Below are 27,044 nucleotides of genomic sequence, written 5' to 3' on the forward strand. Positions count from 1 at the left end.
TATCAATAACTTTCCTAAAATGTCATAATAAAAAAATTTAAATGAGGTCTTATCCTAAACGTCACCTTTTTTTTAAAAATGTGAAAAAGATTATTTAAGACACTAGCCAACACTATCTTGTTGTTTAATCTAATCTGATATTTGCACAGAAATCAAGATCACACATGACGACACGTCATCCGTCCGATACGAAAACCCAGATATTTTCTTTAGCTGTCACCACGATTAACATGATTATTACGCGGTTGCTTTCAGTTTCCATTTTCATTTCCGTATAAACAACACAATCCTCCATTTTCGAACCCTCTCGAATTTCACTTCACCACCATTTTCTCTGAACCATCTATAAATTCCTCTCCAACTTCCTCTCACTTCAACAATTCACCGAAGATCGGAGCTCCAAAATTCCAGCATCAATCAATCGCTGATTCCGTTCCGTCAGAGTCGAAAGTTCGTTGTTGTTCTGTCGTAATTCAATTGCCGTTTATTCTTTTTTTTTTACGCTTTCTGGTTTATTTATCTCTCTCGATTTGCCTTCTGATGTTGATTATGTTCGATTGACTGTTATTACAATTACTGTTTTATGTGACTCTCGCAGCTTCTTTCGATTAGGTAACTTATACCTGTGGTTTTCTTTTTTTATTGATTATTAGTTAGATTTTATGGTGTTTTTGATGAGCTTGATTGAAGTTTGCGTATTCTGATTTGTTGTGGTTTTTGTTTGTTTGACTTGTGTTTGTGATTTTTTGGTTCATAACACAATTCATTGGTTTAGAGGCAATGGTATTGTTGATTAGGTTGTTGTAAGCCTTGAAAATAAGAACTTAAGTTAAGCTAGCATTTGATTATGTTGAGATAGTTTAAGAAGAAACTATGTTAATTGGTAGTTTTATGTAATGTTTGAAAGATATAGGACTTTTGGTTCAACTGGTCCCGAGTTGAATCATATAGAATTCTGGGTTTTAAATTGCGGTCGGGATGTGGTTTCCTATGTTGCAGTTGATTGGGATAATGAGAGAAATAAAACCTTGACGTCGCAGTAGCAGATGGTTTTTGCAAAATTTCTGTTGATCTATGACTCAAAAGTTAATACCTTGTTCGGTTTCTATTACAAGGACTGGTCTCTAGTAGCTGATTATCACGAAATGGTTTGTGTTTTGAAGTAATTACATATTTGTACTCAATTGTTACAGTTACAAAGATAAATGACCTTAGGAAAATAGTCTTGATTCATATGTGAGAGCCGAGGGAGATGAATGATTATATCAGTTTAGGTAGAAAAGTCTTTCACAGGGCATTCGAAGTGGAACTACCCAGTTATATAATGCTTACCCAGCAAAGATACGAGTCAGTAACTCTTGGGGAGAAGAAAGACCAAACAAGTACCAGCAATTTTGTTTCAGATTTTGATCGATGTCCAAACGCAGGAAGCCAAAATTTTCCTTTCTTGCTTTGTCCGTCCGTATCTCTGTAGTTGCATCAAACAGAATCTCAACAACATAGACATCTATGTCTTTTGTCTATGCTCTCTTATTTCGTCTAGCTGAACTGTAAGAGTTTGGTGCCAATTTCGATGTTGTTGGAGTTTTGTATGGGTGGGATATCCTTTTTGCATAATTCATATAAACTAACCATTTTGTTTCTTCGTTGGACATCAAGAAGAATGGCTTTGATGCTAGTTTGGCTTGCATACAATCACTCTCTTGTATTAGCGCCGGTTTTTGCTTCTTGCTTCCAACCGTCTTTTTGTCTACGTTGGAAAACAACCCTGCTGCAAACCTTCTATGAGATAAGGATATTTTTAACATAAGTATCGTGAATGTTCAATTTGTTAGTGAACATAGTTCACTTTCAAGTGACTTAGTTATTAGTAAGAAAAGTGTATAAGTGTCCCTAAGGAATTTATCATGGTGCACATGATATGGAGGAATTATATATTTGGTTTTGGTAAGTTTCAGTTTCAGAGGAATCAATGTTGAACTGCATTTTAAGGTAGGTCCGCCCTTTGTAGATAACAAAATCAACACAAATACTATATTTTATTATCTTAGATGCATTTGATTGAGTGATTTATTGCTTTCAAAATAGGTCGAAGTTTCTATTGGTTGGCTACACTATAGTTGGATTTGTTTCTGTGAGTTCTTCAAGGAATCAAGTGATCATTCAATGCTAATTGTATTTACTGCTGGAGGCTGTGAAGAACCCAGTGCTACCTAGTAATATGTGGAATTCTTGTGTATACACTTTTTTGATGTGCTCCTCTCTTGGAGTAGTGGTGATTGGAGCTTCATAATACAATTTTGTATTGTGATTACAATTGGTCTGCAGAAGTATACAAGAAATCAACAATGCATTTGGTGTTTACCTGGCTTGATGGGGTGACTAAATATGCCTTTAGAAGTTTTAGGATTATTTCTAAATCTGTCCCTACATGCAGGTCATTAAGCTTACTGCCTACTTCTAGATATAGTTGATACTCTTATTTGAGGAGAGCTTGTATCATGGGCGAGGTGGCAGTGTTGCACTCTGAGCCTCTGCACTTTGAATGCAATGACACCAAACATATGACAGAAGAAGATGTCTATCCTCCAAATTCAAATCCGGAACCCTTGCCCGGAGAAGAATCAAGTCAATCTATAAACACAAATGATTTGCAAGATAAAGGATATATGGAACATGGGTAATTTCTTGTTTGCATGCTCATTTCTACTTTTCAGATAGTTGCATTTCTTGCTCCTTTTTTTTAATATAAAATTAGGCTTCATCTGTAGATGCCAACACTACCGGAGAAGATGTCGAATCAGGGCCCCCTGTTGCAATGAGATTTTTGATTGCCGCCATTGTCACAATGAGGCAAAAGTGAGTAAATGCTAATAGTTTTTTTGTTATAATAGTATCATTAATATGTTTCATATCTTTAGTGTACGGTTGTTGCTTAAATGATATGTTTTCCATCTTATTTCATATTTATAGCCAATCCTTTCCCTAAATGTTTCTGACATTCTTTGGTTTCATGTGGACTTGATCACTGGTGTTGTCAATAGCGGTTTGTTAAAATTCCACTATACTACACTGCTACAGTGCCACTATTTGATAATATTTTGAACTAAAAAGTGTATCGCGGAAAAATAAGGGTGCGTACAAATTCTGCCTCTATTCAACAACACTGATGACCACTGACCACCATATTAGTTATTGTCTAATTTTAATTGTAGTTGCCTTCTATATGTCTCGGCCTTATTAGTATGGCAGTCCTCCGTTTTTCTTTAGTATGGCAGTCCTCCGTTTTTCATCGTGATTTGATCTGTCACTTTCAACTTGAGTTTTTTGCTTCAGAAGTATGTATTCTGCCTTATTTTTGTTTAATGACTCAACTCTTAAATGAGCCTCAGCGGTCCATGCAAATTAGTTTCATCACTTATGTTTTATGACTTCAGAATCTACCATGACGATCAATTCTTGGGTTGCAGTATTCTTTTATTTTCTAGGGAATTTACTTTTATTATCATTTTTTTTTACAGAATGATATCAACATAGATTATAAGCATAGACATGACATGCCTCGACACCAAGTCAAACAGGTATTCTTATTTATTAGATGTCCTCAATTAAGATATCCACAGTTTTTTACATCTTTTCATGTTATTTCATTGCCAAAGGTGGACCTTAATGCTAACAACATTTTTGACATATTCAGGTGATATGTTCACTTTGTGGCACTGAACAAGGGGTGAGTTAGAATTTATTCTATATTTTAAATATTTTATTAGTGATATATAGAATATATAAAGGAGGATGTAAATATTAGTTTGAGATAAGATAAGTTGAATCTTTATTATCTGTAATTAAGAAAGAAGGTCTCTCTGCATATGATTATATACATGTATGCACATGCATAACAAAATTAAAAGGTGGAAATATTGTATTCTGCACATGCATAAAATACATGTGTTCTTCCAGATGTTTTGTGGAAACAGTTGTTTTGTGAATGTCAGTTAAGATAATGACTAGAGCACCAGACTATTTGCTGCTTGAAACTGTTTGACAACTTCAATATATGTTTGTTCAGTAAATCAATAAATAATTGTTTATGATATCTGAAATTCATCATATACAATCTGTTTTGAACGTCGGAAGCTAAGTTATTTTCTTGTGCCTATTTTACTACTTTTAGGTTCAGCAAAACTGTACTAATTGTGGTGTTTGTATGGGCAAGTACTTCTGTGGGACATGCAAGCTCTTTGACGATGATGTGAGTATTAATCCTAGGAATGTGGTTCTTTTATCTATTGATGTTCTACTTATTTTTTTGTTTTGTATTTTAAATGATTGCTTTTAAGCATAGACCACGATCCCTAAATATAATTTTTAATCAGTATACTATCTTATTTCTTCTATATGATGCAGATATCTAAGCAGCAGTACCATTGTAATGGCTGTGGAATTTGCAGGTATGAATTTTTTATCTTATAGTGCACTGTACTTTCCTTTTTATTGTCTTGGCTTTGTGTCAAAACTCAAGCTGATTGGTTTTGATATTTTGTTGCACAGAACTGGTGGACATGAGAATTTTTTCCATTGTAATAAGTGTCGTAAGTGATATCACATTTTCCCTTTGCTTTTTGCTTACTATACTAAGTAACAGTGCCAAAATTCTAAAACATACTACTGCTTGTTTACGTAGGTTGTTGCTACTCAACTCTGCTGAAAAACAGTCACCCCTGTGTGGAAGGAGCAATGCATCATGATTGTCCTGTTTGTTTTGAGGTAACGTTTACTACTTCCATGGTTTAGAACTAGTTTAAACTTGTAATAGTTATGAATTTTTTAACTTTCTTAATGAGGACTGTTTAAACTTGTAATAGTTATGATTTTTTAAACTTTATTAATAAGGACTAATATATCCGTGAAGAATTGTAAATATTTTTATTAAATTAAATTAAATTGGATCTCAAATATCATTATAACCGCTTCTAATATTGCTGGAGGCTGATTCATGCATTCCAAAATTGATGCCTGCAGTATTTGTTTGATTCAAGAAATGATGTCATTGTTATGCCGTGCGGACATACAATCCATAAAAGCTGTCTGAATGAAATGAGAGAACATTACCAGTAAGTGCTCGCAGAAGTCGAAGTCTCCTTCTCCATATCTCTTTTAATATTGTCCTTATTCATGTAATAGAATGTGTTTCATATCAGGTATGCATGCCCTCTGTGTTCAAAGTCAGTCTGTGATATGTCAAAGGTTTGGGAGAAATTGGACATGGAGATTGCTGCTACTCCAATGCCTGAGTCATATCAGAATAAAATGGTCAGTTTTCATTGTTTCCCTATCTTTTGAGTAGTATTTATACTATGTGGCTTGTTTAATTGGCGGAGACTAATTGCATTGCCCTTAACATGCAGGTTTGGATTCTGTGCAATGACTGCGGAAAAACTTGTCATGTTAAGTTCCATTTTGTGGCTCAAAAATGCCTCAACTGCAAGTCTTACAACACGCGACAGACAAGAGCCTGAGCAAATGGCATTCAATTACGCATTGGTTTATTTATAATGAAATGGAAGTTTCCATTTCATTTCAATTGATTTATTTCGAAGGAAGTGGCTCTCAATGCTGTCACCTCTCGGGTACATAGGATATTTCAACATTGGAATAATGATTCTCCATTCTGATTTTGAGTCGGGGAGTAACGAGTTGGTCCAGCTGTAATAATTTCTTGTTTCATGCGTTTGGGGCGAGTAGCTGTTTCATTCTTGTATTGACATGTAATCAATCAATTACCAATATTCTATTAATAAAATAAAAGATACATGCAAAAGGTTATATGATAAAAGATCCATGCAAACTTTCAATAATATCATTTACTTTAAAATTTGTACATTTTAAATAGTTAAAATAATAAAAAATTAATCTTTCCATTAAATAACTTTACATGTTGCCAAATGTTAAATTCTTATTTGTGTTTTTTCAACTTTTACTTTTTTTCTTCATTTTTTACTTTTTCACTCATCGTCTCATTGAAAAAGTGTTACGGTTAGATTTGAATTTGAAAATATATAACATGAAGTAAAAGTGTTACGGTTAGATTTGAATTTGAAAATATATAACATGAAGTAAAAGTGTTACGGTTAGATTTGAATTTGAAAATATATAACATGAAGTATGCAACTTATGTTGGTGAAAAATTGTAACTATTGATAAAAGCATGAAAATTTTGTTGAAAAGCGTCTAACTTTTGACAAAAAGTACGTAGTAATTGGTAAAAGCATATAATACTTGGTATAAGTAATTGGTAAAAGCATTTGGTAGAAAAAAGTGGTAAAAACATATAATATTTGGTAAAAGTAATTGGTAAAAACATTTGATAAAAAAAAGTTGCTTCAATAAAAGTCGCAATCTCTTTAAACAATACCAATATGATCTATCGAATTTTTATCAGTTGTGCAAACTCAGTTATTAACTAAATTATTTTAAATATTCTTGTATTCAAACGCTAAAATATTTAAGAATTATTGAAAAGAAAAATGATTTCGTTCATGATTTAGCTTCGATCCATTTGGTTAACGATCAATTTTTCTTTCAATCTTAAAAGTAATTTATATAATGGTAGCTCAAGCTTCCTTTTCGAGCAGACACATTCTAACACTTCTCTAGAAATTCACAGGACTATCAAAATTATAATATTAAGATTCAAATTGAATTTTCTTACCGTTAGTATTAAACCAATCGTTATTGATATTAGAATTTTCCATTAATTGATAAATATTTTGATTTAAACTGAAAATTGTCATTCATATTTATGGATATATACATGTGTCATGCATAAAATAATTTTTAAAGTGTCGTGTTTTCAGTAATGCACCATGTTTGTTGGGATGTTGTATAGTCTCCTTTTATTTATATATATATATATATATATATATATATATATATATATATATATATATATATATATATATATATATATATATATATATATATATATATATTGGTTATACACACTGAAAGAAAGAAATTGCAATATATGAAACAGAAGCAATATATTAAATCAATTGGGGCATAATTGCATTCGTATCTATATATGTTAGTTGCTAAAAAATAAAAATAAAAATGTAATGTGTGATTTTGTGTGTATAAATTTCGCTAATCAACTTAGTATTTAAATAGATTATATTTTTTAAAGTAGAATTTATTAATCATCAAAGTGATCAAATTTATTAAAATTTTGATTCGGATTTTATGGGAATAAAAATATTTGTATTGAATGAGACTTATTATTATAAGATATATAAAGATCATTCAAATATGAATTATGATTTCTATAGACTTTTATGTAACTATTGAATCTTGAGTTGTGAAATTTTGAGAACCTTTTAGGGAGGATATGAAATTCGAGATTCCCACATTTGAAGAACCTCGTTAGGAAGGTTCTCTACGGATTGTTTGAAACACAAATTGAAAGTTCGTCACCTATTGTTGAAAAACAACTCAAACTTAGAATAAGCAAGAGAGTCCGAAAGAATAAGGATCTAGTACGGAACAAAATTGATAATCAATTTATTTCTTTAATCTAATGGAAGAAAATAGTTAGAATTTTATTTATAAGAATCTTATTGTTCTTCAAGTGAAAGATGATCTTAAGACTTATAAGGAAGAAATAGATTCAAGGTTCTCCTCTTGTTTAGAAGGAAGTATCATAGTGTGATGGTACACTAAACACCTACAAGTCTAAATTAATGACCAATGATGTTTAAAAAAAAAGGTGTTTATCATTTGACACATATGAACTAGTAGCAAACACAATGAAAATTAGAGTATCGTTTGCATTAACTTATTTGCGTAACCTTATAGCTCCTGAAATGAATGTCAAAATAACATTCCTAAATAGAGATCTCGATAAGGAGATTTACATGAAGCAAGTAGAAGGTTATGTGGAAATAAATAAAAGGTGCGCAAGTTTGACAAATTATTGTATGGATTAAAAAAACCACTGAAACAATGACATCAAGAGTTTGACTTTGTCGTTGCAAGACTCAACAATTATGGAGAGACACACAACTTAGAAGGAGATTTTTTAATCATTATCAAAGCATAAATAAAATATTTTGTCATCATAAAAAGGGGGAGGTTGTGAGGAATACATCTTATATCTAGTTTAATTTTGATGAAGACAAAGATTATAAAAAAAAAATCAAAAGTGTCATGCACATCAATGATGAAGTCGAAGGCTTAACATAGAAATTCAAGTGAAGATTTGAGACAAGTGAACATAAATAAGGTGCTAATTGCAATTTATACTATACTACTTTAAATTGCTCATAATTTTATCTCGACTTCATCTAAAAACCTTCTTGCATCATCATACATGATTATCTAAAAATCTTTTTCATCTAATTCTTGTTACAAGTGTTTGTACGCAAAGTTGTGTGAGAATATTATGATACCCATTTGTCTTCATTTTGATTATATGATTAATCATTGGCAACGAGATGAATGAAATTTTAGAAACAAAGAGGTTTCTAACTTCCACATTCAAGATGAATGATCTTGGATTAGTTAGCACACTTTTGAAGATCAAAGTAAAGCGAAATATTGAGGGTTATGAACTTAGAAAAATATATTGTGTTGAGAAGGGAATTCAGCAAAGTGTATAATGGAAAGTCTAGACACATATGACTTAGACATTCATTTGTGAGAAAATTAATTAAGGATGAAATTATTTTACTCACCTATATACGAACAAGCTATAATTTGACTGATCAATTTACTAAACCACTAGGCAGATACTTAGTAAAGACTACCTAGAGAGGTGTGAGATTGAAACTCCTTGAATAAGAGTTCCAACAACGGTAGCAACCCAATCTGAAGTTAAGAAAACTTTAACATAAGATTCAATGGGTAACAATAAGTCATTGATTTGGGTGTTTATGAGACTATATAATAATATTGACTATTGCAAATTGAGGGTTGAGTTTTTTCAAACTCTTAATAAAGTTCAATATCGAGGATGTGTCTCATGTAAAAGGATACAAAGTGAACTTCACCTATGTGAATTTCGAGATGGTGTCGTCTCAAAGTGAGAACTGGAGTTTCTCTCACGAAAAATTCATGAAACAGGAAAGCATATGACCATAAATAAGTGCTAGGCGAGAAATGTAGGTGAATAACCATTGAAGAATATGTGTAAAGTAACACCTATCTAATCACAAGGAATAACAGTTTAAAAGCATTGTTACCTAACATTCTGACTAGAATTTGTGTTGTTCTTTCTAACGTTAAGTTTAAAATCGAAAGATATTTAACTGTATTAACATTATTTGTTTTTCTTTTTCTGAATTTGGTCTTGTCATTATTAGAATAAGTGGTGGATTGTTGTAAATTATTAACAATTAATAATCTTGAGTCAGTTCCAAAATGACAAGAAAATATGCAAGTGAAGGTTAATTTTTGAATTGACAAATAGGCAACACTTGTGAAATGTTGTAGTAGGTTTGAATTTAGAAATAATTGTTGCAGTAGGTTTGAATTCAGAAATAGACAACACTTTGTGAAGTGTTGCAGAATGAAAGTATGTATGTAATTCTTGAAGAATGTTGTTATGGGCGAAACATTGTAACTTTTGGTAAAAGCATGTAAATTTTGGTAAAAAGTACATAACATTTGGTAAAGGCATGTAATTTTTGCTAAAAGGAAGTTGTTTCATCAAGGGTCGGAACCTTGTGACACAACACCAATATGGCATATAAATACTTCATTCCGGATTCAGAAAAGTATAACAAAAATCGTACACCCTCTTCACTAAAATTCAAGATACTCTTTTCTACATTCAATTTTTTATCGGTCTTGTGCAAACTCGATTATAGACTGAATTAGTATGGGTATTCATGCGTTCCAACTCTAAGACATTTGAGAGTGTTTGAAATAGTTTTAAGGAAAATGATTTCGTTTACGATTCTAGTCTCGATCCATTTGATTTAAATTAATTTTTTTCAACATTTCTTTCTCTTTTCATTTTATTATTTTATCTTTTCTACCCTTTTCATAGTTACTAATTTATTTTTGTTTTCAGATATATCAATGGTACAAATGAAGAAACATAAAATCACATGAAGAAGTAGAAAAATAAACAAAAGAACACTGGTGAATACAAACAAATATTTTTACATCTTTTATAGTTATTAATTTATTTTTGTTTTTCATATCTATCAACAATGTAAATGAAGAAGAGGGTTGTCTCAACCCTTAGGCCAATAAAGTCCTTGTTTTAGGCCTCAAATTTTAATTTTTTTAAAACTATTATCATAGGATGCAAATAATATTTTTGAACATTAATCCTACATCATTTTATACTCCATGTAGTTGTCATATATTACTTTCTTCTTCTTCTAAAAGATGAAAAATTCTATAGGATCATATCCCTAACTTAAATCTTAAATCTATGTCACAAACGTGTTATGAAGGTTGTATTGAAAGTGTAAAACCTTTGAGATTTCAAACTTAGCGAATAAAAGATGCTTTATTGAAATCAGGTGAAGTTAACGACGGACCTAAAATAAAGATCGAAACTGAATGTTTAAAAACTTATATGATTGAAAATTTTGAGTTTTTGTTAGGCATGACTAATTAGTATGAGATATTGTTTGCAGTAAATTCAATTAGTAAGAATTTTCAATATAAAGATATGCGTATTGTTGTTGCTATAGAACAATTAAAAGGTCTAGTTACATTTAAAAAAAAAAAAGCGAACATACTTTTGAAACTTATTTAATTTTTGTTAAAGAAATTGCTGATAAATGGATATAGAATTCAATTTCATGAAAGATAAACTATTTGTAGAAAAAAATAATTTGATGAGAATATCTATAATGAAGTTGTTAAATCTCATTTAAAACTGATTCATTTTTATACATAGTAGATAGAGAAATTACTTCATTTCAAAATAAGTTTGAGAAATTTAAATTGTATAATGATATTTTTGAATTTATTTTTAGTATTGAAAAAATAAGGTCATTAGATAATGAAAAGTTAAAATAATATTGTCTTATTCTATAACGTTCATTAACACCAATTGACATACTTAATTATGTAAAAATAATTGATTCTTTCACAATTGCATTGTTTATAGAATAATGTTAACAATCCCTATATGCGGAACGTAGTCTTTCAAGATTAAAATTAATAAACTCTATCTAAGATCAACAATGTTTTTAAAAAATTAAATGGATTAGATTTATTATCTATTGAAAAAGAAATTTTACAAGAAGTTGATTATGATAACTTAATAAATAATTTCGCATCTTAAAAAGTCTGAAAAAAATTTATTTGAATTATTTATACAAAAAAGTTAATTTTATACAGACGTAATTCTTAGAACTTACTTTAGGCCATAAAATTGGTTGAGACGATCGTGAAGAAACACAAAATAGATAAATAAAATAAAAGAATACATGTAAGTACAAACAAATGAAACAACTAAGTTAACAAAATTTTAAATTTTAAATATAAATAAATCTAGTTCATTTTATTTTTTTAAAGTTTGCTATTGTTTTCATTATATTTGTAAAAAGAGGATATATTTTATTTTTACTTTTCAAAAAAAAAATTATACTATACAAGTAGACAAAATAATTGAATAGATTTTTTTAAATTACCAATAAAATAGAGTATTTTTTATACTTTTTATGCATATTAATTTTTTTGTAATATATTAATATGAATAATTGTGTATATAATTGTTATATTAAATATTTATTGATATATAAGTGTATACAATATTGACTTTTAATTTTATTTTTACGACATATTCAATAATTTTTAACGGGTCAATAGCTTCAAAATTCTAATACATTGATTTATAAGGCAAAATTCTGACAAATATGTTGGCATGTTAGTGCAAAATTCTAACATTCAGTTTTGTTTTTACTCAATAGTTATGCACACAATTAATTTAGTATCTTAAAAGTCACTACCAACAAAATATTTATTTTAATTTAATTAATAATTATCTTTATTTGAGACACAATATTCTTATTTTTAAATGTTAAAATTTCTCTTTTTCTCATGTGTCACTATTAACAAAATACATATTTTATTTAAATTAACAATTGTCTTTATTTGAGACACAAATTTTTTATTTTTAAATATCAACTTTTTTTCTCACGGGTCACTATCAGTAAAAATATGTATTTTATTATAATTAATAGACAAAAAATTATTATTTATAAATGTTAAAATTTCTCTATTTTCTTCATGTTTTTCTTCCTCCATTTCACGTGTCATTTTCCTTTTTTTAACCTTATTTAATACAATAAATCTAGGGCATTTTTTAATGCACGATATATATATATATATATATATATATATATATATATATATATATATATATATATATATAACATAAGTAGAAAATCATAAAATTATATTTTGATAAAATAAAATTATCATTCATAATATAAAATCAGCATTATGCAAGTGATTTTACCATAAAATCAAACATTACATTTCAATATCCAGATGGACGCTTCAACATTTTCATAATATCTTCGATCGATCTTGAAATCGTCAATTCCACCTTGATCAGAACTATTGTTTCGAAACGGAAAAATGTATTCCACATAGTTCTTACATCTGCATGTGTCTTGAGCTCATAGTTGTTGAACTAAATCTTGTCTTCGTTGTTAATTGACGGTGAACAGTACTCGAGCTTTACAATTTTTCAATTATCTCTGTAAGGTAGGAGATTCTTCACTTTGCATTGCAGACCTGTAAAAGAGGTGTATTCATTGATTCTAAATTCTCGCTCGGGTGTCGCGTTGAAAAATGAGACATTTGCGACATACTAGATGATGTTCATTTGCGATATTTGTGACATTTTTTGTTTATATGAGACATGATACAAGAGTCTATATTTATAGTAGTTCTAGACAAATGTGGACCTCATAAATTCTATCTTGTATAAGTGGAGGTTTCAGAGATGCATCTCCGAATTCAACGCACATTTTTTCAGACTAAAAACAAATTTAATGTGATCAACGAAGTTTGAAATGAATGATATTTAATTGGAATTTCAACTTCTTTTTCTTCCTTTGATGTGATGAAACACAAGAATGAAGATTTTGAGTGAAAATATTGATTCAAAATGTTTACACATAATATCAATAAATTAATTTGTTTACAAATTACATTATTTACACAAAATATTGCATTATTTCCACTAATGAAGATCATATGAGATCATATGAGAGATTTTTCCTAATTCAGCCTAAACCAATTAACCTACTCTTGTCCACGAGAGCTTTCCTTTAAGATTTCCACTAAAACAAAATTGAGATTTTACACAGGATAAACCCAAACAACTTTGCCAAATAAGCTTTTGCACAAGACCATCCCAAAAACCTTCCACAATCAACTAGAACTTTTACACATACTCAACTTAATAACCTTCACCCAAGATTTTTTCAAGTTTAGCTTGCAACCATAAAATATATCACAACGATATCACAAGAGAATTACACTCTTGAATAAACAATCACAAAACAACACTAGTACAACACAATTCTCAGGAAAAACTTTTCACTCTCATGGCACTAAGGCAACTCTAGTGAAAAAGAACTTTATAAAAGAATAAGAGAAAAAAAGATAATATAGAGTTTATATTAATAAAACTGGTGTATTTGGAAATGAGGAAAAATCTCTTTATATAGAATTTTTTTTTGCCTTAAAAGATAACAATCCATATGCATTTTATCATTTTAATCGATTAAAAACATGTCTTAATCAATTAGTTTAAGACAAGAAAGGAAAACTTGAATTTCAACGTCATTTAATCGATTAAAAGTCTTATGAATCGGTTAGAAGACGATTCACTTTGTTTTAATTGATCAGAAGTAAGGCTTAATTGATTAACCAATGTATTTTTTCTTTCTAATTGATTAAACAAACTTCTTAGTATTTTAATCACTTACCCTTATTTGTTTTAAGAAGTTTTATCAAAAGGATGCGCAGTTTGAAATACTTTTTGTGTGTCTGTGTGTTTGTGCATTACGTTGGTACCTCAAGACTTACTCTTGCCTCATTTACAATTAATTAATAAAAAAATAGATAAAACACTAAGTGCAAGATCATGCATGCTTTCACAACTTCAAGTTCACATCATTATAACTTCAAGTTATTTTGCTTGATTAAACTTTATGTAACACTTGATTTAAACTCAGTCTAGCACTTTTAACTTGTATTTGAAACACTTTATCTAGTGTTTTCTATTTTACTTATGAGACTTGAGATATTTTCTTTCTTGTTCGTTTGTCATATCAAAATCATTTGAAGGCATGAAGTACATAACACATAGAATCACATCCATCTGATCTACTCTCCTTACCACAAAATCTACAAGTTTTCTCTCTACATGCACAAACCACCTAAGTTTATTTTCCAATATTTTTCTTATATATCTGCTACCCCAACACTCCCTCTCATATTGTCATTTATAATTTTGTCATATTTAGCCTTATCACACATCTAACACAATATCTTCATCCCTACCACACTTACATTATTCTCGTGGTAATTTTTAACCGACCGACATTTTGTCTCGTACATCACTGATCTTACTATGGTCTGATAAAATTCTCCCTTCACCTTGAGTGGTACATTTTTGTCAAATAAAACTCCTGGGATCCTCTTCCATTCTAGCCACTAATCTTGAATTTGATAGTTTACATCCCCTTTCTATTTCCCCATCGTATTGTATTAAGGATCCATGATATTCAAATCGCATGACATGTGAGATGATATAATTTCAAACTTTCACCTCTAGATTAGAAACACTTCTCTTTTTGCTAAACTTACATTCCATATACTTCGTCTTAGTTCTACTTAGGCGAAAACCATGTGTTTCTAAGGCTCATATCCAACCTCTCATTTTAACTCTCATTTGACTCTCCAAAAAAACATACATCTCAGTGTTAATTCTTAAATGTGTTATGTGATTGCATCCAAAATTAAATTAAAAATGTAGGGTTTAGGGTTGAACCTTGGTGAATGATAGGTCTATTTTTTTTATCATTCTTAGTTGTCTAATTGTATCATTTTATTATCCGTTTCTACTTAATTTTATTATCATTTTACTAATATTTTATTGTTTTTGTTCTATTTCAGGAGTATGAAGAAAAATGAAGGTTCATGGCTTATATTCAAGAGATTTAGACTAAGTGGAACAAATGTCCAAATGTCTTGGAGAAACTGAGATAAAAACAAGCGGAACATGCAAAGAATTGCAAATAGGCATGGGAGATTACGACGAATCTGTAATGGACATTACGACCATAATTTCCTCAGACCTTTCAACAGTCAAAATTCAAGTTTTGCGTACAACAGGGAAGAGGGAAGATTATAGACTATCCGTAATGGGCATTAAAACTTTAATGCTTCCAACCTTGTATTAATTTAGTTTTGTTTGTTTTGTTTTGTTGAGTTAGTTACGAACTTATGACACCCATACTATTATTATGTATTAAGTCGGCTTATTATTTGTTATTTAAGGGATAAACTGACCTAATTTACATTAGTATAAATATACATGATTAGCCTTTGTTAGAGATAAAAAAAATCATAGAGAGAAAAACAAATAAGGAGGTTTTATGCTTATTCTTGTAGACTTCCAAAATTCTTCTATGTAATTTACAATTAAGTAATTTCAGGTTTACTATTTTATTATCACTTTAGTTTACTTTTATTGTCTATGATCATAATATGAAATTTCTTAATGTATCATATATATTACTTAAGCATCACGTAAAAATACTAAAATGCCTTCAGATTTCAGAGATGTATCTTTGGACACATTTAATACACACACAACCTAGGTCATTCTGAGTGACGTCCTAGGAGTAGGGTTTTTTTTAACCTAGAGATGGATCTCCGAAATCTATTCGTAGATGCTTCTCCGAAACATATGTGCAAAAGAATCAGAAGTAGAAACTAGAAACTTGTATTGTGACAAAATATAATTAACATTCATAACCTAAAATAAGCATTACATAGGAAATTTCAACATAAAATGAAACATTACATTTCAATATCCAGGTGGATGCTTCAACATCTTTACAATATCTTCGGCCAATCTTAAAATCGTCACTTCCAACTCGAGTAGAACTTTTATTTCGAAACAGAAAAATGTATTCCACATAGCTCTTACATTTGAATCTGTCTTGAGTTCAAAGTTGTTGAACTCAATCTTCCCTTCGTTGTCAATTGACGGTGAACGGTACTCGAGCTTGACAATTTTTTGATTGTTTTACATAAGGTAGGAGATTATTGACTTCTTATTTCAGATCTACAAAAGAGGTGTACTCGTTGAGCTTAAACTTTTGCTCAGGTGTCGCGCTATTGAATGAGACATTTGCGACATACGAGATGATGTTTACTTGTGACATTTGAGACATTTTCTATTTGTGTGAAATTAAAAATAAGATCCCCTTAATTTATAGAAGTTGTAGACAAATACGAAGGAGACTGCATCGTTAAATTATCACTCAGTGTCGGCTTGAGCTTCTTCGGAGCACCTTTTGTTTTTACCGGTTGAGTTGTTAGGCTTCAAATCGGTGCACCATATATAATGAAAACAACGACAACAAAACATTCAATAAGTGTAAATTTTGTAAACAAAGTTGAAAAAATAAACATAAACAAATATCATAAATGCATTTTCGGATGAGTTCATACTCGTTCCAGAAATGTATCTTCAAAATAAATGCATGATGTTTTTCAAACTAAAAACAAGATTAATCTGAGCAACGAGGCTTGAAATAAATGATCTTTATTTGGAATTCCAAATTCTTTTACTCTCTTTGATGTGATGAAACACAAGATTGAAAATTTAAAATGAAAATGTGGATTGAGAATGGAAGAATTTTTTGTAAGAGTTTGAAGTGGAAAACAAGTATGTATGTGTGATCATCCAGTTAGGTGTTTTATCAAATTATTCAGGAAATACATCTCTGAATTTTATCAAATTATTCAGGAAATACATCTCTGAAAAAACCAGGCATGCAGAAGATCACATACATTTCAAAATTCTGCCTCAATCTTCTAAATATGCATCTCCGAAATATCCATTGGACAGAATAACTAATAATATATTTGTTGAAAACACCCGGAGATGCACCTCCGTAATGTTTTTTAGTATTAATTAGAGTACACTCATTTGATGCGCCATAACATTGGTGCATGGTATATCCAAAAATGCATCTCCGAAATCTGATGAACAATTTCAATTTTCTACATAATATTTTTTCACCCCATAGGATGCCCTAAGAAATTCCCTTATAATATATGTGTTTCTCATTATCATGAGTAGGGGTGGTAAAATGAGTCCGACCCGCTGAACATATCCGTTTTTTCTACACTTTAATGTAGCGTTCCGCTGAACATATCCGTTTTTTCTACACTTTAGTGTAGCGCTCCGCTGAACATATCCGTTTTTCCTACACTTTAGTGTAGCACTGGTCAAGAGTTTAGTCCTGCCTTATCTTATGTTGAACACTTTCCCATACACTCTATCCAAATCAATGAAAATGAAGTGCATGAGTGGATTGTGAGTTGCCTGATCTATTAGAAACACCAGTAGAATGATCCAATCAAAGCTTACGTGAAGAAAACAAAAAATGGTTGATATGGAGAATTTGAGAGACTCAAACTTTTTCTGTCTATTGATCAAAATAAAATACAAACACACTCAGAGTATCAATTGCTTTCCTATTAAACAAGGTAAAACTGAAAACTAATTTCTAACAATACACTTAAGTTAGTTACAACTAATTTTTCCATCTGAAGTATAACTAACTAGAGTTAATACATATGAATCACTGAAACAAACACCGACACAACACTAACCCAATAAAAGTTTGTGTCTGTGCTACATATGTTAATACTGGTAAGTCAATGATATGTGGAAGTGGTAAGTCAATGATATGTGGAAGTCGTATTTTGTCAAAAGTGTTTGTGCTACATATGTTAGTACCGGTAAGTCAATGATATGTGAAAGACTTACACGGACATGTGTCGAACACCGCACATACATTCAATGTAAAATATAAGAGCTACACCGCACATACATTCAATGTAAAATATAAGAGCTGCATAGAAAAGGAAACAGGTTCAGATACATTACAATAGTAATATATAAGATTCAAGTCAAAAACTTGTTTAGTTTGCATACATAGATTTCTTAGACATAAAATACCAAAGCAACTACACCAAAGGATAAGCCAAGAAAAATGAGCTTAAACCCTTTAGGTTCTTGCATGTTCAAAAACCATACATAACCTATCATATTATTTCATAACATATTATATAGTAAAGTCATATACCAAAACCAAATCTAGCTGAAGAGAGTCACCATCCACATGAGACCATGAAAGCCAAAATAAAAAACCAATGGCGAACGCAATCATGTACAAAACAATCATCCATGGCTGCTAAAGTTCATAAAAAACAGCACTTTTTTAAACAGATGATATGGTGCGTTTACTCATTTCATGGACTCGGTGTCGATGGCAGAGAAAACCTCTATTCAGCAGTGAAGATGCCAGATCCAAAAACTTCTCCACCAGATTCATACTCTATAGAGTTCTCAGATGGTGGTGCATTGGATTTCTCTAGCTCCTCATCAATCATAATCTCGAAGGCGCGGCAAGTTAAACTGCAAAATGCCTTTTCACCTCTGCAAGATATCAAAGAAGTCAATCTAAGTATCACGTTTTATCCATTAAATTAAATACACTTTTAAAACCAAAATTGCAATCTAGAGCACGACATCAATGTGATTAATGACGTCGCAAGCAACCAACACCGCATTAAATCCCAATTTTCAAGGATCGAACTTGCGTCAGATGCATTTGACTTATCAAGGTTGCGTCAGCTGCAATTGACTATGATGTTCAAGGATCGAGGCTGCGTCAGCTGCATTTGACTACGATTCTCAAGGAACACGAAGCAAAAATCAAGGCTGAATACATTTGACTATCGCATTGCGACAAACAGCAACTGTTATGCAACTTAAAACCGTAGTCAAAACAAAAGAGTTACAACAATGCTAATAATTTACCTATAGATGTAAATATCTTTACCCTCTTCAAACTTCTTGTTGCAACCGTTGCAGAAAGCTAAAAACTCAGCAGAGGGATATTGTTTTGGAGTCTCCAATCGGTCAACCACCGCAGGAAACAAACCCTCCTTCTCTTCATTCTCATTTCGAAGTTTTCTAACACCAGCACCAGCACAAACTTCCAGTATGCAATCACAGAAAATATGTGTTTTCTTCGGATTAGGACCATGTGAAATAACACAAGTATAGTCCTCAGAGTTTTCAATCTCACTTGCAGATAGAGACATCGGTAGCAACATGTTTGGATTCATATTTTCTCCAATAAAACAAGGACGAGAACTCACTGGTTTCGAATCATCAAAGTTATAATCTTTAATTGGACCGTAACAGTCCAACGAACAAGACATTGATTTCCCAAAGGGTAACTCATGTTCTACCAACGTTTCACCGATTTCAAAAACAACATTCGATTCACCCTTACGAAAGACAGAACTATTTCGAGTATAAGGCAGCTTAAAAAAATCTTTCGGCAACGACTTAGAAGCCTTAACAGAATCCAAACAGTGATTAACATTCGGCACTTTAGTAATCATTTGAGGACTATGATTAGGACTGAGACTACTACCCTTGCTGAATTCAGATGACAGAAGAACATTCCTAGAAAATTTAGAACAATCATCCAAAGAATCTATGATACTTAAACCTACTTTGGTACAGTCCCAACCCCTTTTTTGTCCTTGATCAGGTGATATTGTTCTTAAAGGGTTACCTCTATTTGAGAGCAAAGTAACATCTAGCGGTGAAGTGGGGCTTCTAAGAGAATCAGAATCCATTCCAAGTCTCACATTCAAAATTGATTTTCTTTTCTCATTGCTCCCCAAAGCCATTTCACACCTGATTCAAAACAACACAAAATGAACAGTATTAATAATAATAAATAAATAATAATAATCAAAGGTAAAGTTTTGAAAAGTATAAAAGTTATGAAAAAACTTAATCAAGAAGAAAAACAAAAACTTGATCAAATTATACAAAACATTTCATTTCAATGAATCAACCCCCAAATGCAACAAGAAAAATACAAATGAAATTTATCATTATTCATAAAATAAAATAAAAACTTAAAACAAAAACAAAATCGAAATCATAACAACTTCAAAATAAAATAATGCTATGAACATTGAATAACAAAATTAACAAAATGAAGAATCTGAAAGATAGGTCAAAAAAAGGGTTATTTGTACATACATACAATACAATACAATGCATTAAATTCTAGAGCAATGGAAAGTAGATAGATCAGATATGAAAAGTGATGATGAGAATGAAAAAGAAGAAGAAGAAGAAGAAGAAGAAGAAACCTTGGTTTTATGAATGTGTGTTGAAGAAAGATGAGAGAAAAATGGTTTGGAGAAATGAAGTTGAAATGAAGTAAAAATAAAATGATGAGAAATGTGAGACTTGTGTTTGTGGAGAGAGAAGTGAACTGTGAATTTGGTACAATTTCACTTTCTTTCTCTACTTTGTTTTGCGTGTTATATACAAAATTGTCGTAACTTTCACATGCTGACAAATGTTGAAATAATGTGTAGTCATGCCACATAATCATAAAGTTCATTTATTTTTATTTATTTATTAAAGTTGAAAAGAAGTAGTAAGATTTACATGTACTAATATTTTAGTAATTAATTCATGTAAATTAAAAAATATTCTATAAAAAAATGAATAATATTTTTTTCTAAAATAATTTTATATGATGTAATTATTTTTACTATAAATTTAATAAATATTATAAGATAGTACGTAATTATGTGAATTTTTAATAATTATTGTTATTTTATTTAAAATTTTAAAAATAAAAATAAATATTAAAAAGATAATTATTATTCTCATTTAGTGAGGTGTGCGTATTTTTTAAGATTTTTTTTCAATAAACCTAAATTGTGAGTTATCTTCTAACATTTTGATTTTTAATGAAAGTAATTCAGAAAGATGAAGTAGCGGTCTTAATGACGTTATTGCTTGAAGTTCAAGATGTGTTTGAGATGGGAAAATTGTTATGAAAATTTGAGAGTAGAATCCACTTATACATAAAGAGACACATTCAAAGATTTGAAGAAGAAAGATATTGTAAAGTCGTGCTCTATGTTCAACCAAATGTGGATACTCATCATTTTGAAAGCATTTCAAAGTTGCCAAAATCAAAAGCGACATGAGATATTTTAGAAAAATATAATTATGGCGAAGAAAATGTGAAGCAAATGAAGCTTCAATCTTTAACATGAAGTATAAGCTGGTTCAGATGGAAGATAATCAAAATATAAGTAATTAGTTTTCAAAATTGATTACATCAGTGAATCAAATAAAGACCTTTGGTGAGACTATCATTGATCGAGAAATGGTTGAGAAAATGATGAGATATATGACTTCAAGATTTAATTTCATATATAGTGTTATAAATTCAAGAATCCAAAGATTTGAAGACCAAGAAGATAGAAGAAATGGAAAGCTCATTGGAGGCTCATCAACTCATTATGATTGATAAATGGACTAAAAGGTTAATTCAAGAAGTCTTAAAAGCTCAAGTGATGAAGAAATATGGTCGTGAAAGAAAGTTCAAGAAGAAATACAAATAAAGTTTCAAAAATGCAAATTAGTCCAACAATGGAAGATCAAAAGTTATGACAAAGTTGAATCCTCCTAAAGAGAAGAATACTTTGTTTAGGAAAAGGCTTTGTAAGGCATGTTGACCAAGTGACTCTAAACACAAAGAGAGGAGTGAGTTGTGATATTTGAATTTCCAACAAAATTGGATTTCTAATAACGCTCTAATTTAAAACGTTTATGTTAGAAGACATATATGAATCAGTGGACTAATAGAAAAGAGAAATAAGTATCATATCTTATAAATAATCGAAACAAAAGAGATAAGATACACAAATATCACACCATATAATTATCTTAGTCCAGCCTAAACCACTTGACTTACTCCCTTCTCTAAGAGTTTTCTGTTGAAATTTTCACAAAAGCAATCTTGAGCTTTTATACAGGTCGGTCCCGCAAAAATATGCCCAAAAATGAGGCGAGGCGGACGACAAACATAGTTGAGGGTGTATATCTAAAATCTTGACTTGTCCCGTAAAAAAATGAGGGCGGGATGAGACTGACATACAAACTTTACTTTCTAAAGGGTAAAAGTTATTAAAAAAAATTATTATTATTCGCGTCTGTAAAAGCCTACAAAAAATGAGACATACGTATTAGAGGGTGCGGTGCGGATTTAAAATTTTGGTTCATCCTAAAAAAAATGGAGGAAAAATAGAACGTACATGTTTGACTTGCTGCCAATACCATCCTATGAAACTATTAATTTTTTTTTTATGACAAAACAATTCTATACTACTATAAAATTAGACGTAGACAACTTTAGTCGTTTGGTATATATTTTTCAAGTATATTTACAATATTATGAAAAGTTTGTATATAAAAATTTGAAATAAATGTAACAAAGATTTGAAATTATAATATGGTACTAACTGATTATAAAAATTATTGGTTAAATATCTTTTTATTCTATTATCTCTACCTCGAGGTCCATTTTAGTTCCTCAACTTTAAAAAAGATTGATTTCATTCTTTATCTCTACCATGAAGTTTATTTTGGTTTCTCAACTTTAAAAAGACCGGTTTCACCCCTTATCTCTCAAAACATCATCATATTAGTCCTTTCTGTTAGGTGTGTTAGTGAAACTAAAAAAAAAGACACTTGACAACAACCAGACACTGATGTGTATTAAATATACTCTAAGATGAATTAAAGATTCGAACAAAATACTGAAATGCTGAGATGTACGATTTTGATTTTGATTTCCATTTCAATTTTCAAAGCAATTTAGTTACTCCCTCTGATCGGAAAAATAGCAAGTGTACTATTTTCACCGATGTAGTAATAGGGATTATTCTGCCTCAGGTAATTTATAGCTTGCACTTGTTCTGCGGTTGCAACACAATGCATGGCAAAGTGTGGTCTACTACAAATTTCACAAATCATGGTCGGAACCGGCTGAATTTGAGCAACAGTCTGGGTACCTAAGTTCATAGCTTTCAATCTCCTTTCAACCTCAGCAGCAATCTGGTCTTCCATTTTCACTACCTGATTTGCTAATTTCAAGTCAATTTTTCCCTCCGGCTGATTTACAGTACGGTCATACAATTCCAAATGCTCATTTGCTGCAATAGCTTCGATGATTTTTTTGATACCGGTTGCTGTAGAAAAATTAGACGAGCCACCAGCAGCTGTATCAATGAGTTGCTTAGTTCTCATCTTCAGCCCATTCACAAAATTCTGCATTTGTTCAGTTTCATCCAGATTATGTGTAGGACATGCAACTAAACATCTTTTGAATCTCTTGTAAGCATCTCCAAGTGTCTCTCCTTCTTTCTGTTTAAAGTTCACAATGTCATACCTCTTACGGATATACACAGAAGCAGGAAAATACTCATTCAAGAATGCTGTTTCCATTTGTTGCCATGTAGTAATGCTTCCTGCAGGTAGGGAATAAAACCATTCCTCAGCGTCCTCAGATAACGTGAATGGAAACATGACCAATCTCTTTGCTTCCTCAGAATGCCCATCAATTTTCAATGATGTAGTCATAGTCAGAAACCTCTGCAGATGCTTGTTTGCATCCTCATTGATCTTTCCCGCAAAAGGTTTGCTTTCTAACTGGCGGATAGTAGACGGGTGCAACTGGAAGTGAGCAACATTAACAGGTTGATTCACAATGGTCAACCGCACTGCTGGATTATTCTGTCTGCCATAGTCACCTAAAAGTCTTTCTGGTGGAGGTGGGTCTGCAGCCATATTAACAGTGTCTGGATGGGAATCTGTGTTTGACTCAGATTTTTCGGAGTGAACTGAAGCTGGTGTTCTCGGTGTGGCCGGTTCTTCGCTGTCAGAGTTTGCCAGTTTCTTTCTTCTAGCTTCTCTGAGCTTTGCCCGCAATGTTCTCTCTGGTTCTGCGTCAAAATAAAAATCAGCTGAGGCCTTACCTCGCATAAACAAGTTAGACAACGATTAGAATTGAATCACAAAATTGTCACAGATAAATTTTAGTTGGTAAACAACAAAATTTCGATAGAATGAAAATTAAAATATGTAGTTTGGCAATCCCCGGCAACGGCGCCAAAAACTTGATCGGAAAAATAGCAAGTGTACTATTTTCACCGATGTAGTAATAGGGAGTTTATTTCCCAGTATCGATCTCGAGGATTGCGTAGGAATTACTTATTTCAATTCGATTCTATTCAAACAAAAAGATAATGGTTGGTTTGTTTTGGAATTGCGAATAGTGACACGAAGATAGTAAAAATAACTGATTAAGATAAAAGATGCTAGGGTAAGTGGTTGAGTTAGCCCGTTATGAATTTATCCCGATTTCCTTAATGCCTATGATACATTCAATCACCTAACCTCAGAATGTTCTTACTTAAGTCCTTAAGTGAGAAACTATTAAACTACCAATTCTTACTCAAATGTCCATTCAATTAATCATTGGTTTTAATCATACAATATATCAAGGTTTACGGTAATTTATGAAAGTTACTAGTCCTAGATGATGCATTCATAAACCCAATTGTGTGGAAACCCTACCAATCACAGTCCTGTTATTGGAAGTCATAGATTAATTTGTATTTGTCCGATACAAAAGCATAATAACATCACACAATTAAATTGAAAGACATAACATAGTAATCAAGGAATCATTGGTTCACATTCATAACATACGATAACATCAGGACCACCCCCTAGCATCAGGGGGTTTAGCCTCTCATAGTACTTAAAGAATTCATAAAGTAAAGATTAGACATTACAAAGAATTAGGAGAATTTGATCTTCAATGGTGGCTACCGTTGAATCTCGCCGTCTTCGAATCCGTTGTATTTGCTATCTTCTCCACGGTAATGCTTTCGTTCGTCTGTCAAAAGGTGCCTTTCTCTTTCTCTTCCAAGTCTTCTTATAGCTTCAGATGACCTTTTCCAAAGCTAAAAGTCCAAACTACCCTTGCTGAGCAGAACCCATTCAAATAGCAAAAATTAGGTTTTCCAACTGCGTGCAAAAAACACGGCCGTGTGGTGGAACACGGGCGGCCGTGTGGATCCTCATGATTTATTTATTTTCGCATCAGTTACAGTAGCAACAACACGGGCCGTGTTCCTGCACACGGGCACCCGTGTGAATGCACTGTTTTAATCAACACGGCCGTGTGGTGGCACACGGGTGGCCGTGTTGATTTCTGCTGTCTGCTTCATCTTTTTCTCTGTTTGGCCAGCAACACGGCCGTGTGATGGCACACGGGTGGCCGTGTTGACCTGCTGTTCTGTCATATTTTCGTCCTTCAGAGTGTCCCGAACTTCACCATTCTTGCTTTTGAACCTGGAACAATGACACTACCCAAACGAAGCATAAACAAGGTCTTTTTGACTTAAACTCGTAATCGAATGTAATGTAATACCAAACCAACAAAACTTGATACTTGACTCAAATGCACTTAAAACAAACATAAATCTTACCAAGGTGATGAAAATATGTCGGATTACCGTCGGGAATTCAATGGAAATGGTGACCGATCACCCTCCGTCTCATATTAGAAGCAAATTTCACTTTTTAGATTCATTAAATGATTAATGTATCTTGTCTATATATAGACCAAATACATGTGTTACTCTTTCATTTGCTGTCATGAGTTCACCTTTATCTCTAACTTCTTCCTTTTTTTCCAATTTTATCTTCTCTTTCTGATTTCATACCATTCTTTCCTCTTCATCTTTTTCCTTTTCTCTTTTGCCTTTTTCTTTTTGCAATGACCGTCGTCGATGACATCATCCACCACAAGAATCATTCTCAGAGATTTTAAGAATCAAATAAATGAAAGCTTTATTACTTTTATTTCTCGGGTGAGGATTGTGAATTGTGAAACCAACCTATAAATGTGAATTGTCAAAATTAAAAATAATTATAAAAAAGAAATGAAAAATAAGAAAATGTGAATTGAAATAGATAAATAAAAAATAGATAGAAATATAAAATCAATTCATGAATAATGAAATTAAAATTGGGACGATTAAATAATTATAAAAAAATGGAAAATGAAAATAAAATATCTCAGAAGCCACGAAAATAAAAATAAAAATGAAATAATTATATGATCAAATGCCACGTGTATAAAACACATGCCACACTGAATGCTACACGTGTAAAAAAGACGTCGTTTGTGAAAATTAAACACAAATGACTTAAACTATGATGCATAGGTACGGGTACGGTAACCGGTGCGGGTACTAGTACCGGTACTGGATACAACATTTAAAAAAAAATCAAGGTACAAGTACATTAATAAGAAATAAGAATTTTCTATAAAATATATGAGTAGAGAACTAAATTGTTAGGTTGATAACAAAACACCACTGTTAAAAATCAAAAAAATCAAAAATAATGGTAACGATATAATAAAAAAAATTTAAAACACATAAAAATACTATATTGAAATTTGAGAAAACCACAAATTTATTTCAAAACCGTATAATGAAAAAAAATAAAGTACCACGAATACGATAGGAGTATCCGCTACGGGTGCCTCCTCGGTACTGGTACTTCACCATTTTAAAAATATTCATGCTTCAGTGAATGTTTATTAGAAAATATAAAGACTATCTTGATCTTTTTATATTAAAAAACACACAAATAAAAACACACAAATAGATTAATGCTAACGTGTACGCATAAGTTAAAAAACACACAAATAAAAAATTTATATTAAAAAAATAATAAAATTATTAAATATTATAAATTTATATTAAATTCAATATACAATTTCTAAAAATTATTTGCTATATTTATTTTTTAACATATACCAAGAATGTTAAAATATATTCCG

At 31.1% G+C, this 27,044-nt stretch overlaps 2 protein-coding genes across 3 annotated transcripts; one reads left to right on the forward strand and one right to left on the reverse strand.

The window, feature by feature from the left end:
- Positions 1–108: 108 nt before the first annotated feature.
- LOC127095924 (probable E3 ubiquitin-protein ligase RZFP34) lies at positions 109–5,836 on the forward strand. 2 transcript variants are annotated; one of them, XM_051034555.1, is made up of 12 exons: positions 109–1,992; positions 2,089–2,680; positions 2,772–2,859; positions 3,522–3,581; positions 3,698–3,730; positions 4,175–4,252; positions 4,408–4,451; positions 4,552–4,592; positions 4,685–4,767; positions 5,023–5,114; positions 5,202–5,313; positions 5,409–5,836. In XM_051034555.1, the coding sequence occupies exons 2-12, from the start codon at positions 2,502–2,504 to the stop codon at positions 5,517–5,519; spliced, it is 921 nt and encodes a 306-aa protein (XP_050890512.1). In that variant the 5' UTR covers positions 109–1,992; positions 2,089–2,501; the 3' UTR covers positions 5,520–5,836. The 2 variants fall into 2 exon arrangements, with proteins under 2 accessions (XP_050890512.1, XP_050890513.1); XM_051034556.1 differs by lacking the exons at positions 109–1,992; positions 2,089–2,680 and adding an exon at positions 3,045–3,134 and having other exon boundaries at positions 2,778–2,859.
- Positions 5,837–18,164: 12,328 nt separating this feature from the next.
- Positions 18,165–20,636, reverse strand: LOC127095925 (FCS-Like Zinc finger 10). Its single transcript, XM_051034558.1, has 3 exons — positions 20,470–20,636; positions 19,109–20,002; positions 18,165–18,724 (listed from the first exon to the last, which is right to left on the reverse strand). The coding sequence occupies exons 2-3, from the start codon at positions 19,993–19,995 to the stop codon at positions 18,571–18,573; spliced, it is 1,041 nt and encodes a 346-aa protein (XP_050890515.1). The 5' UTR covers positions 19,996–20,002; positions 20,470–20,636; the 3' UTR covers positions 18,165–18,570.
- Positions 20,637–27,044: the final 6,408 nt, after the last annotated feature.

The sequence above is a fragment of the Lathyrus oleraceus genome, chromosome 6 (genome assembly GCF_024323335.1).
Source record: "Lathyrus oleraceus cultivar Zhongwan6 chromosome 6, CAAS_Psat_ZW6_1.0, whole genome shotgun sequence".
NCBI classification, from domain to species: domain Eukaryota; kingdom Viridiplantae; phylum Streptophyta; class Magnoliopsida; order Fabales; family Fabaceae; genus Lathyrus; species Lathyrus oleraceus.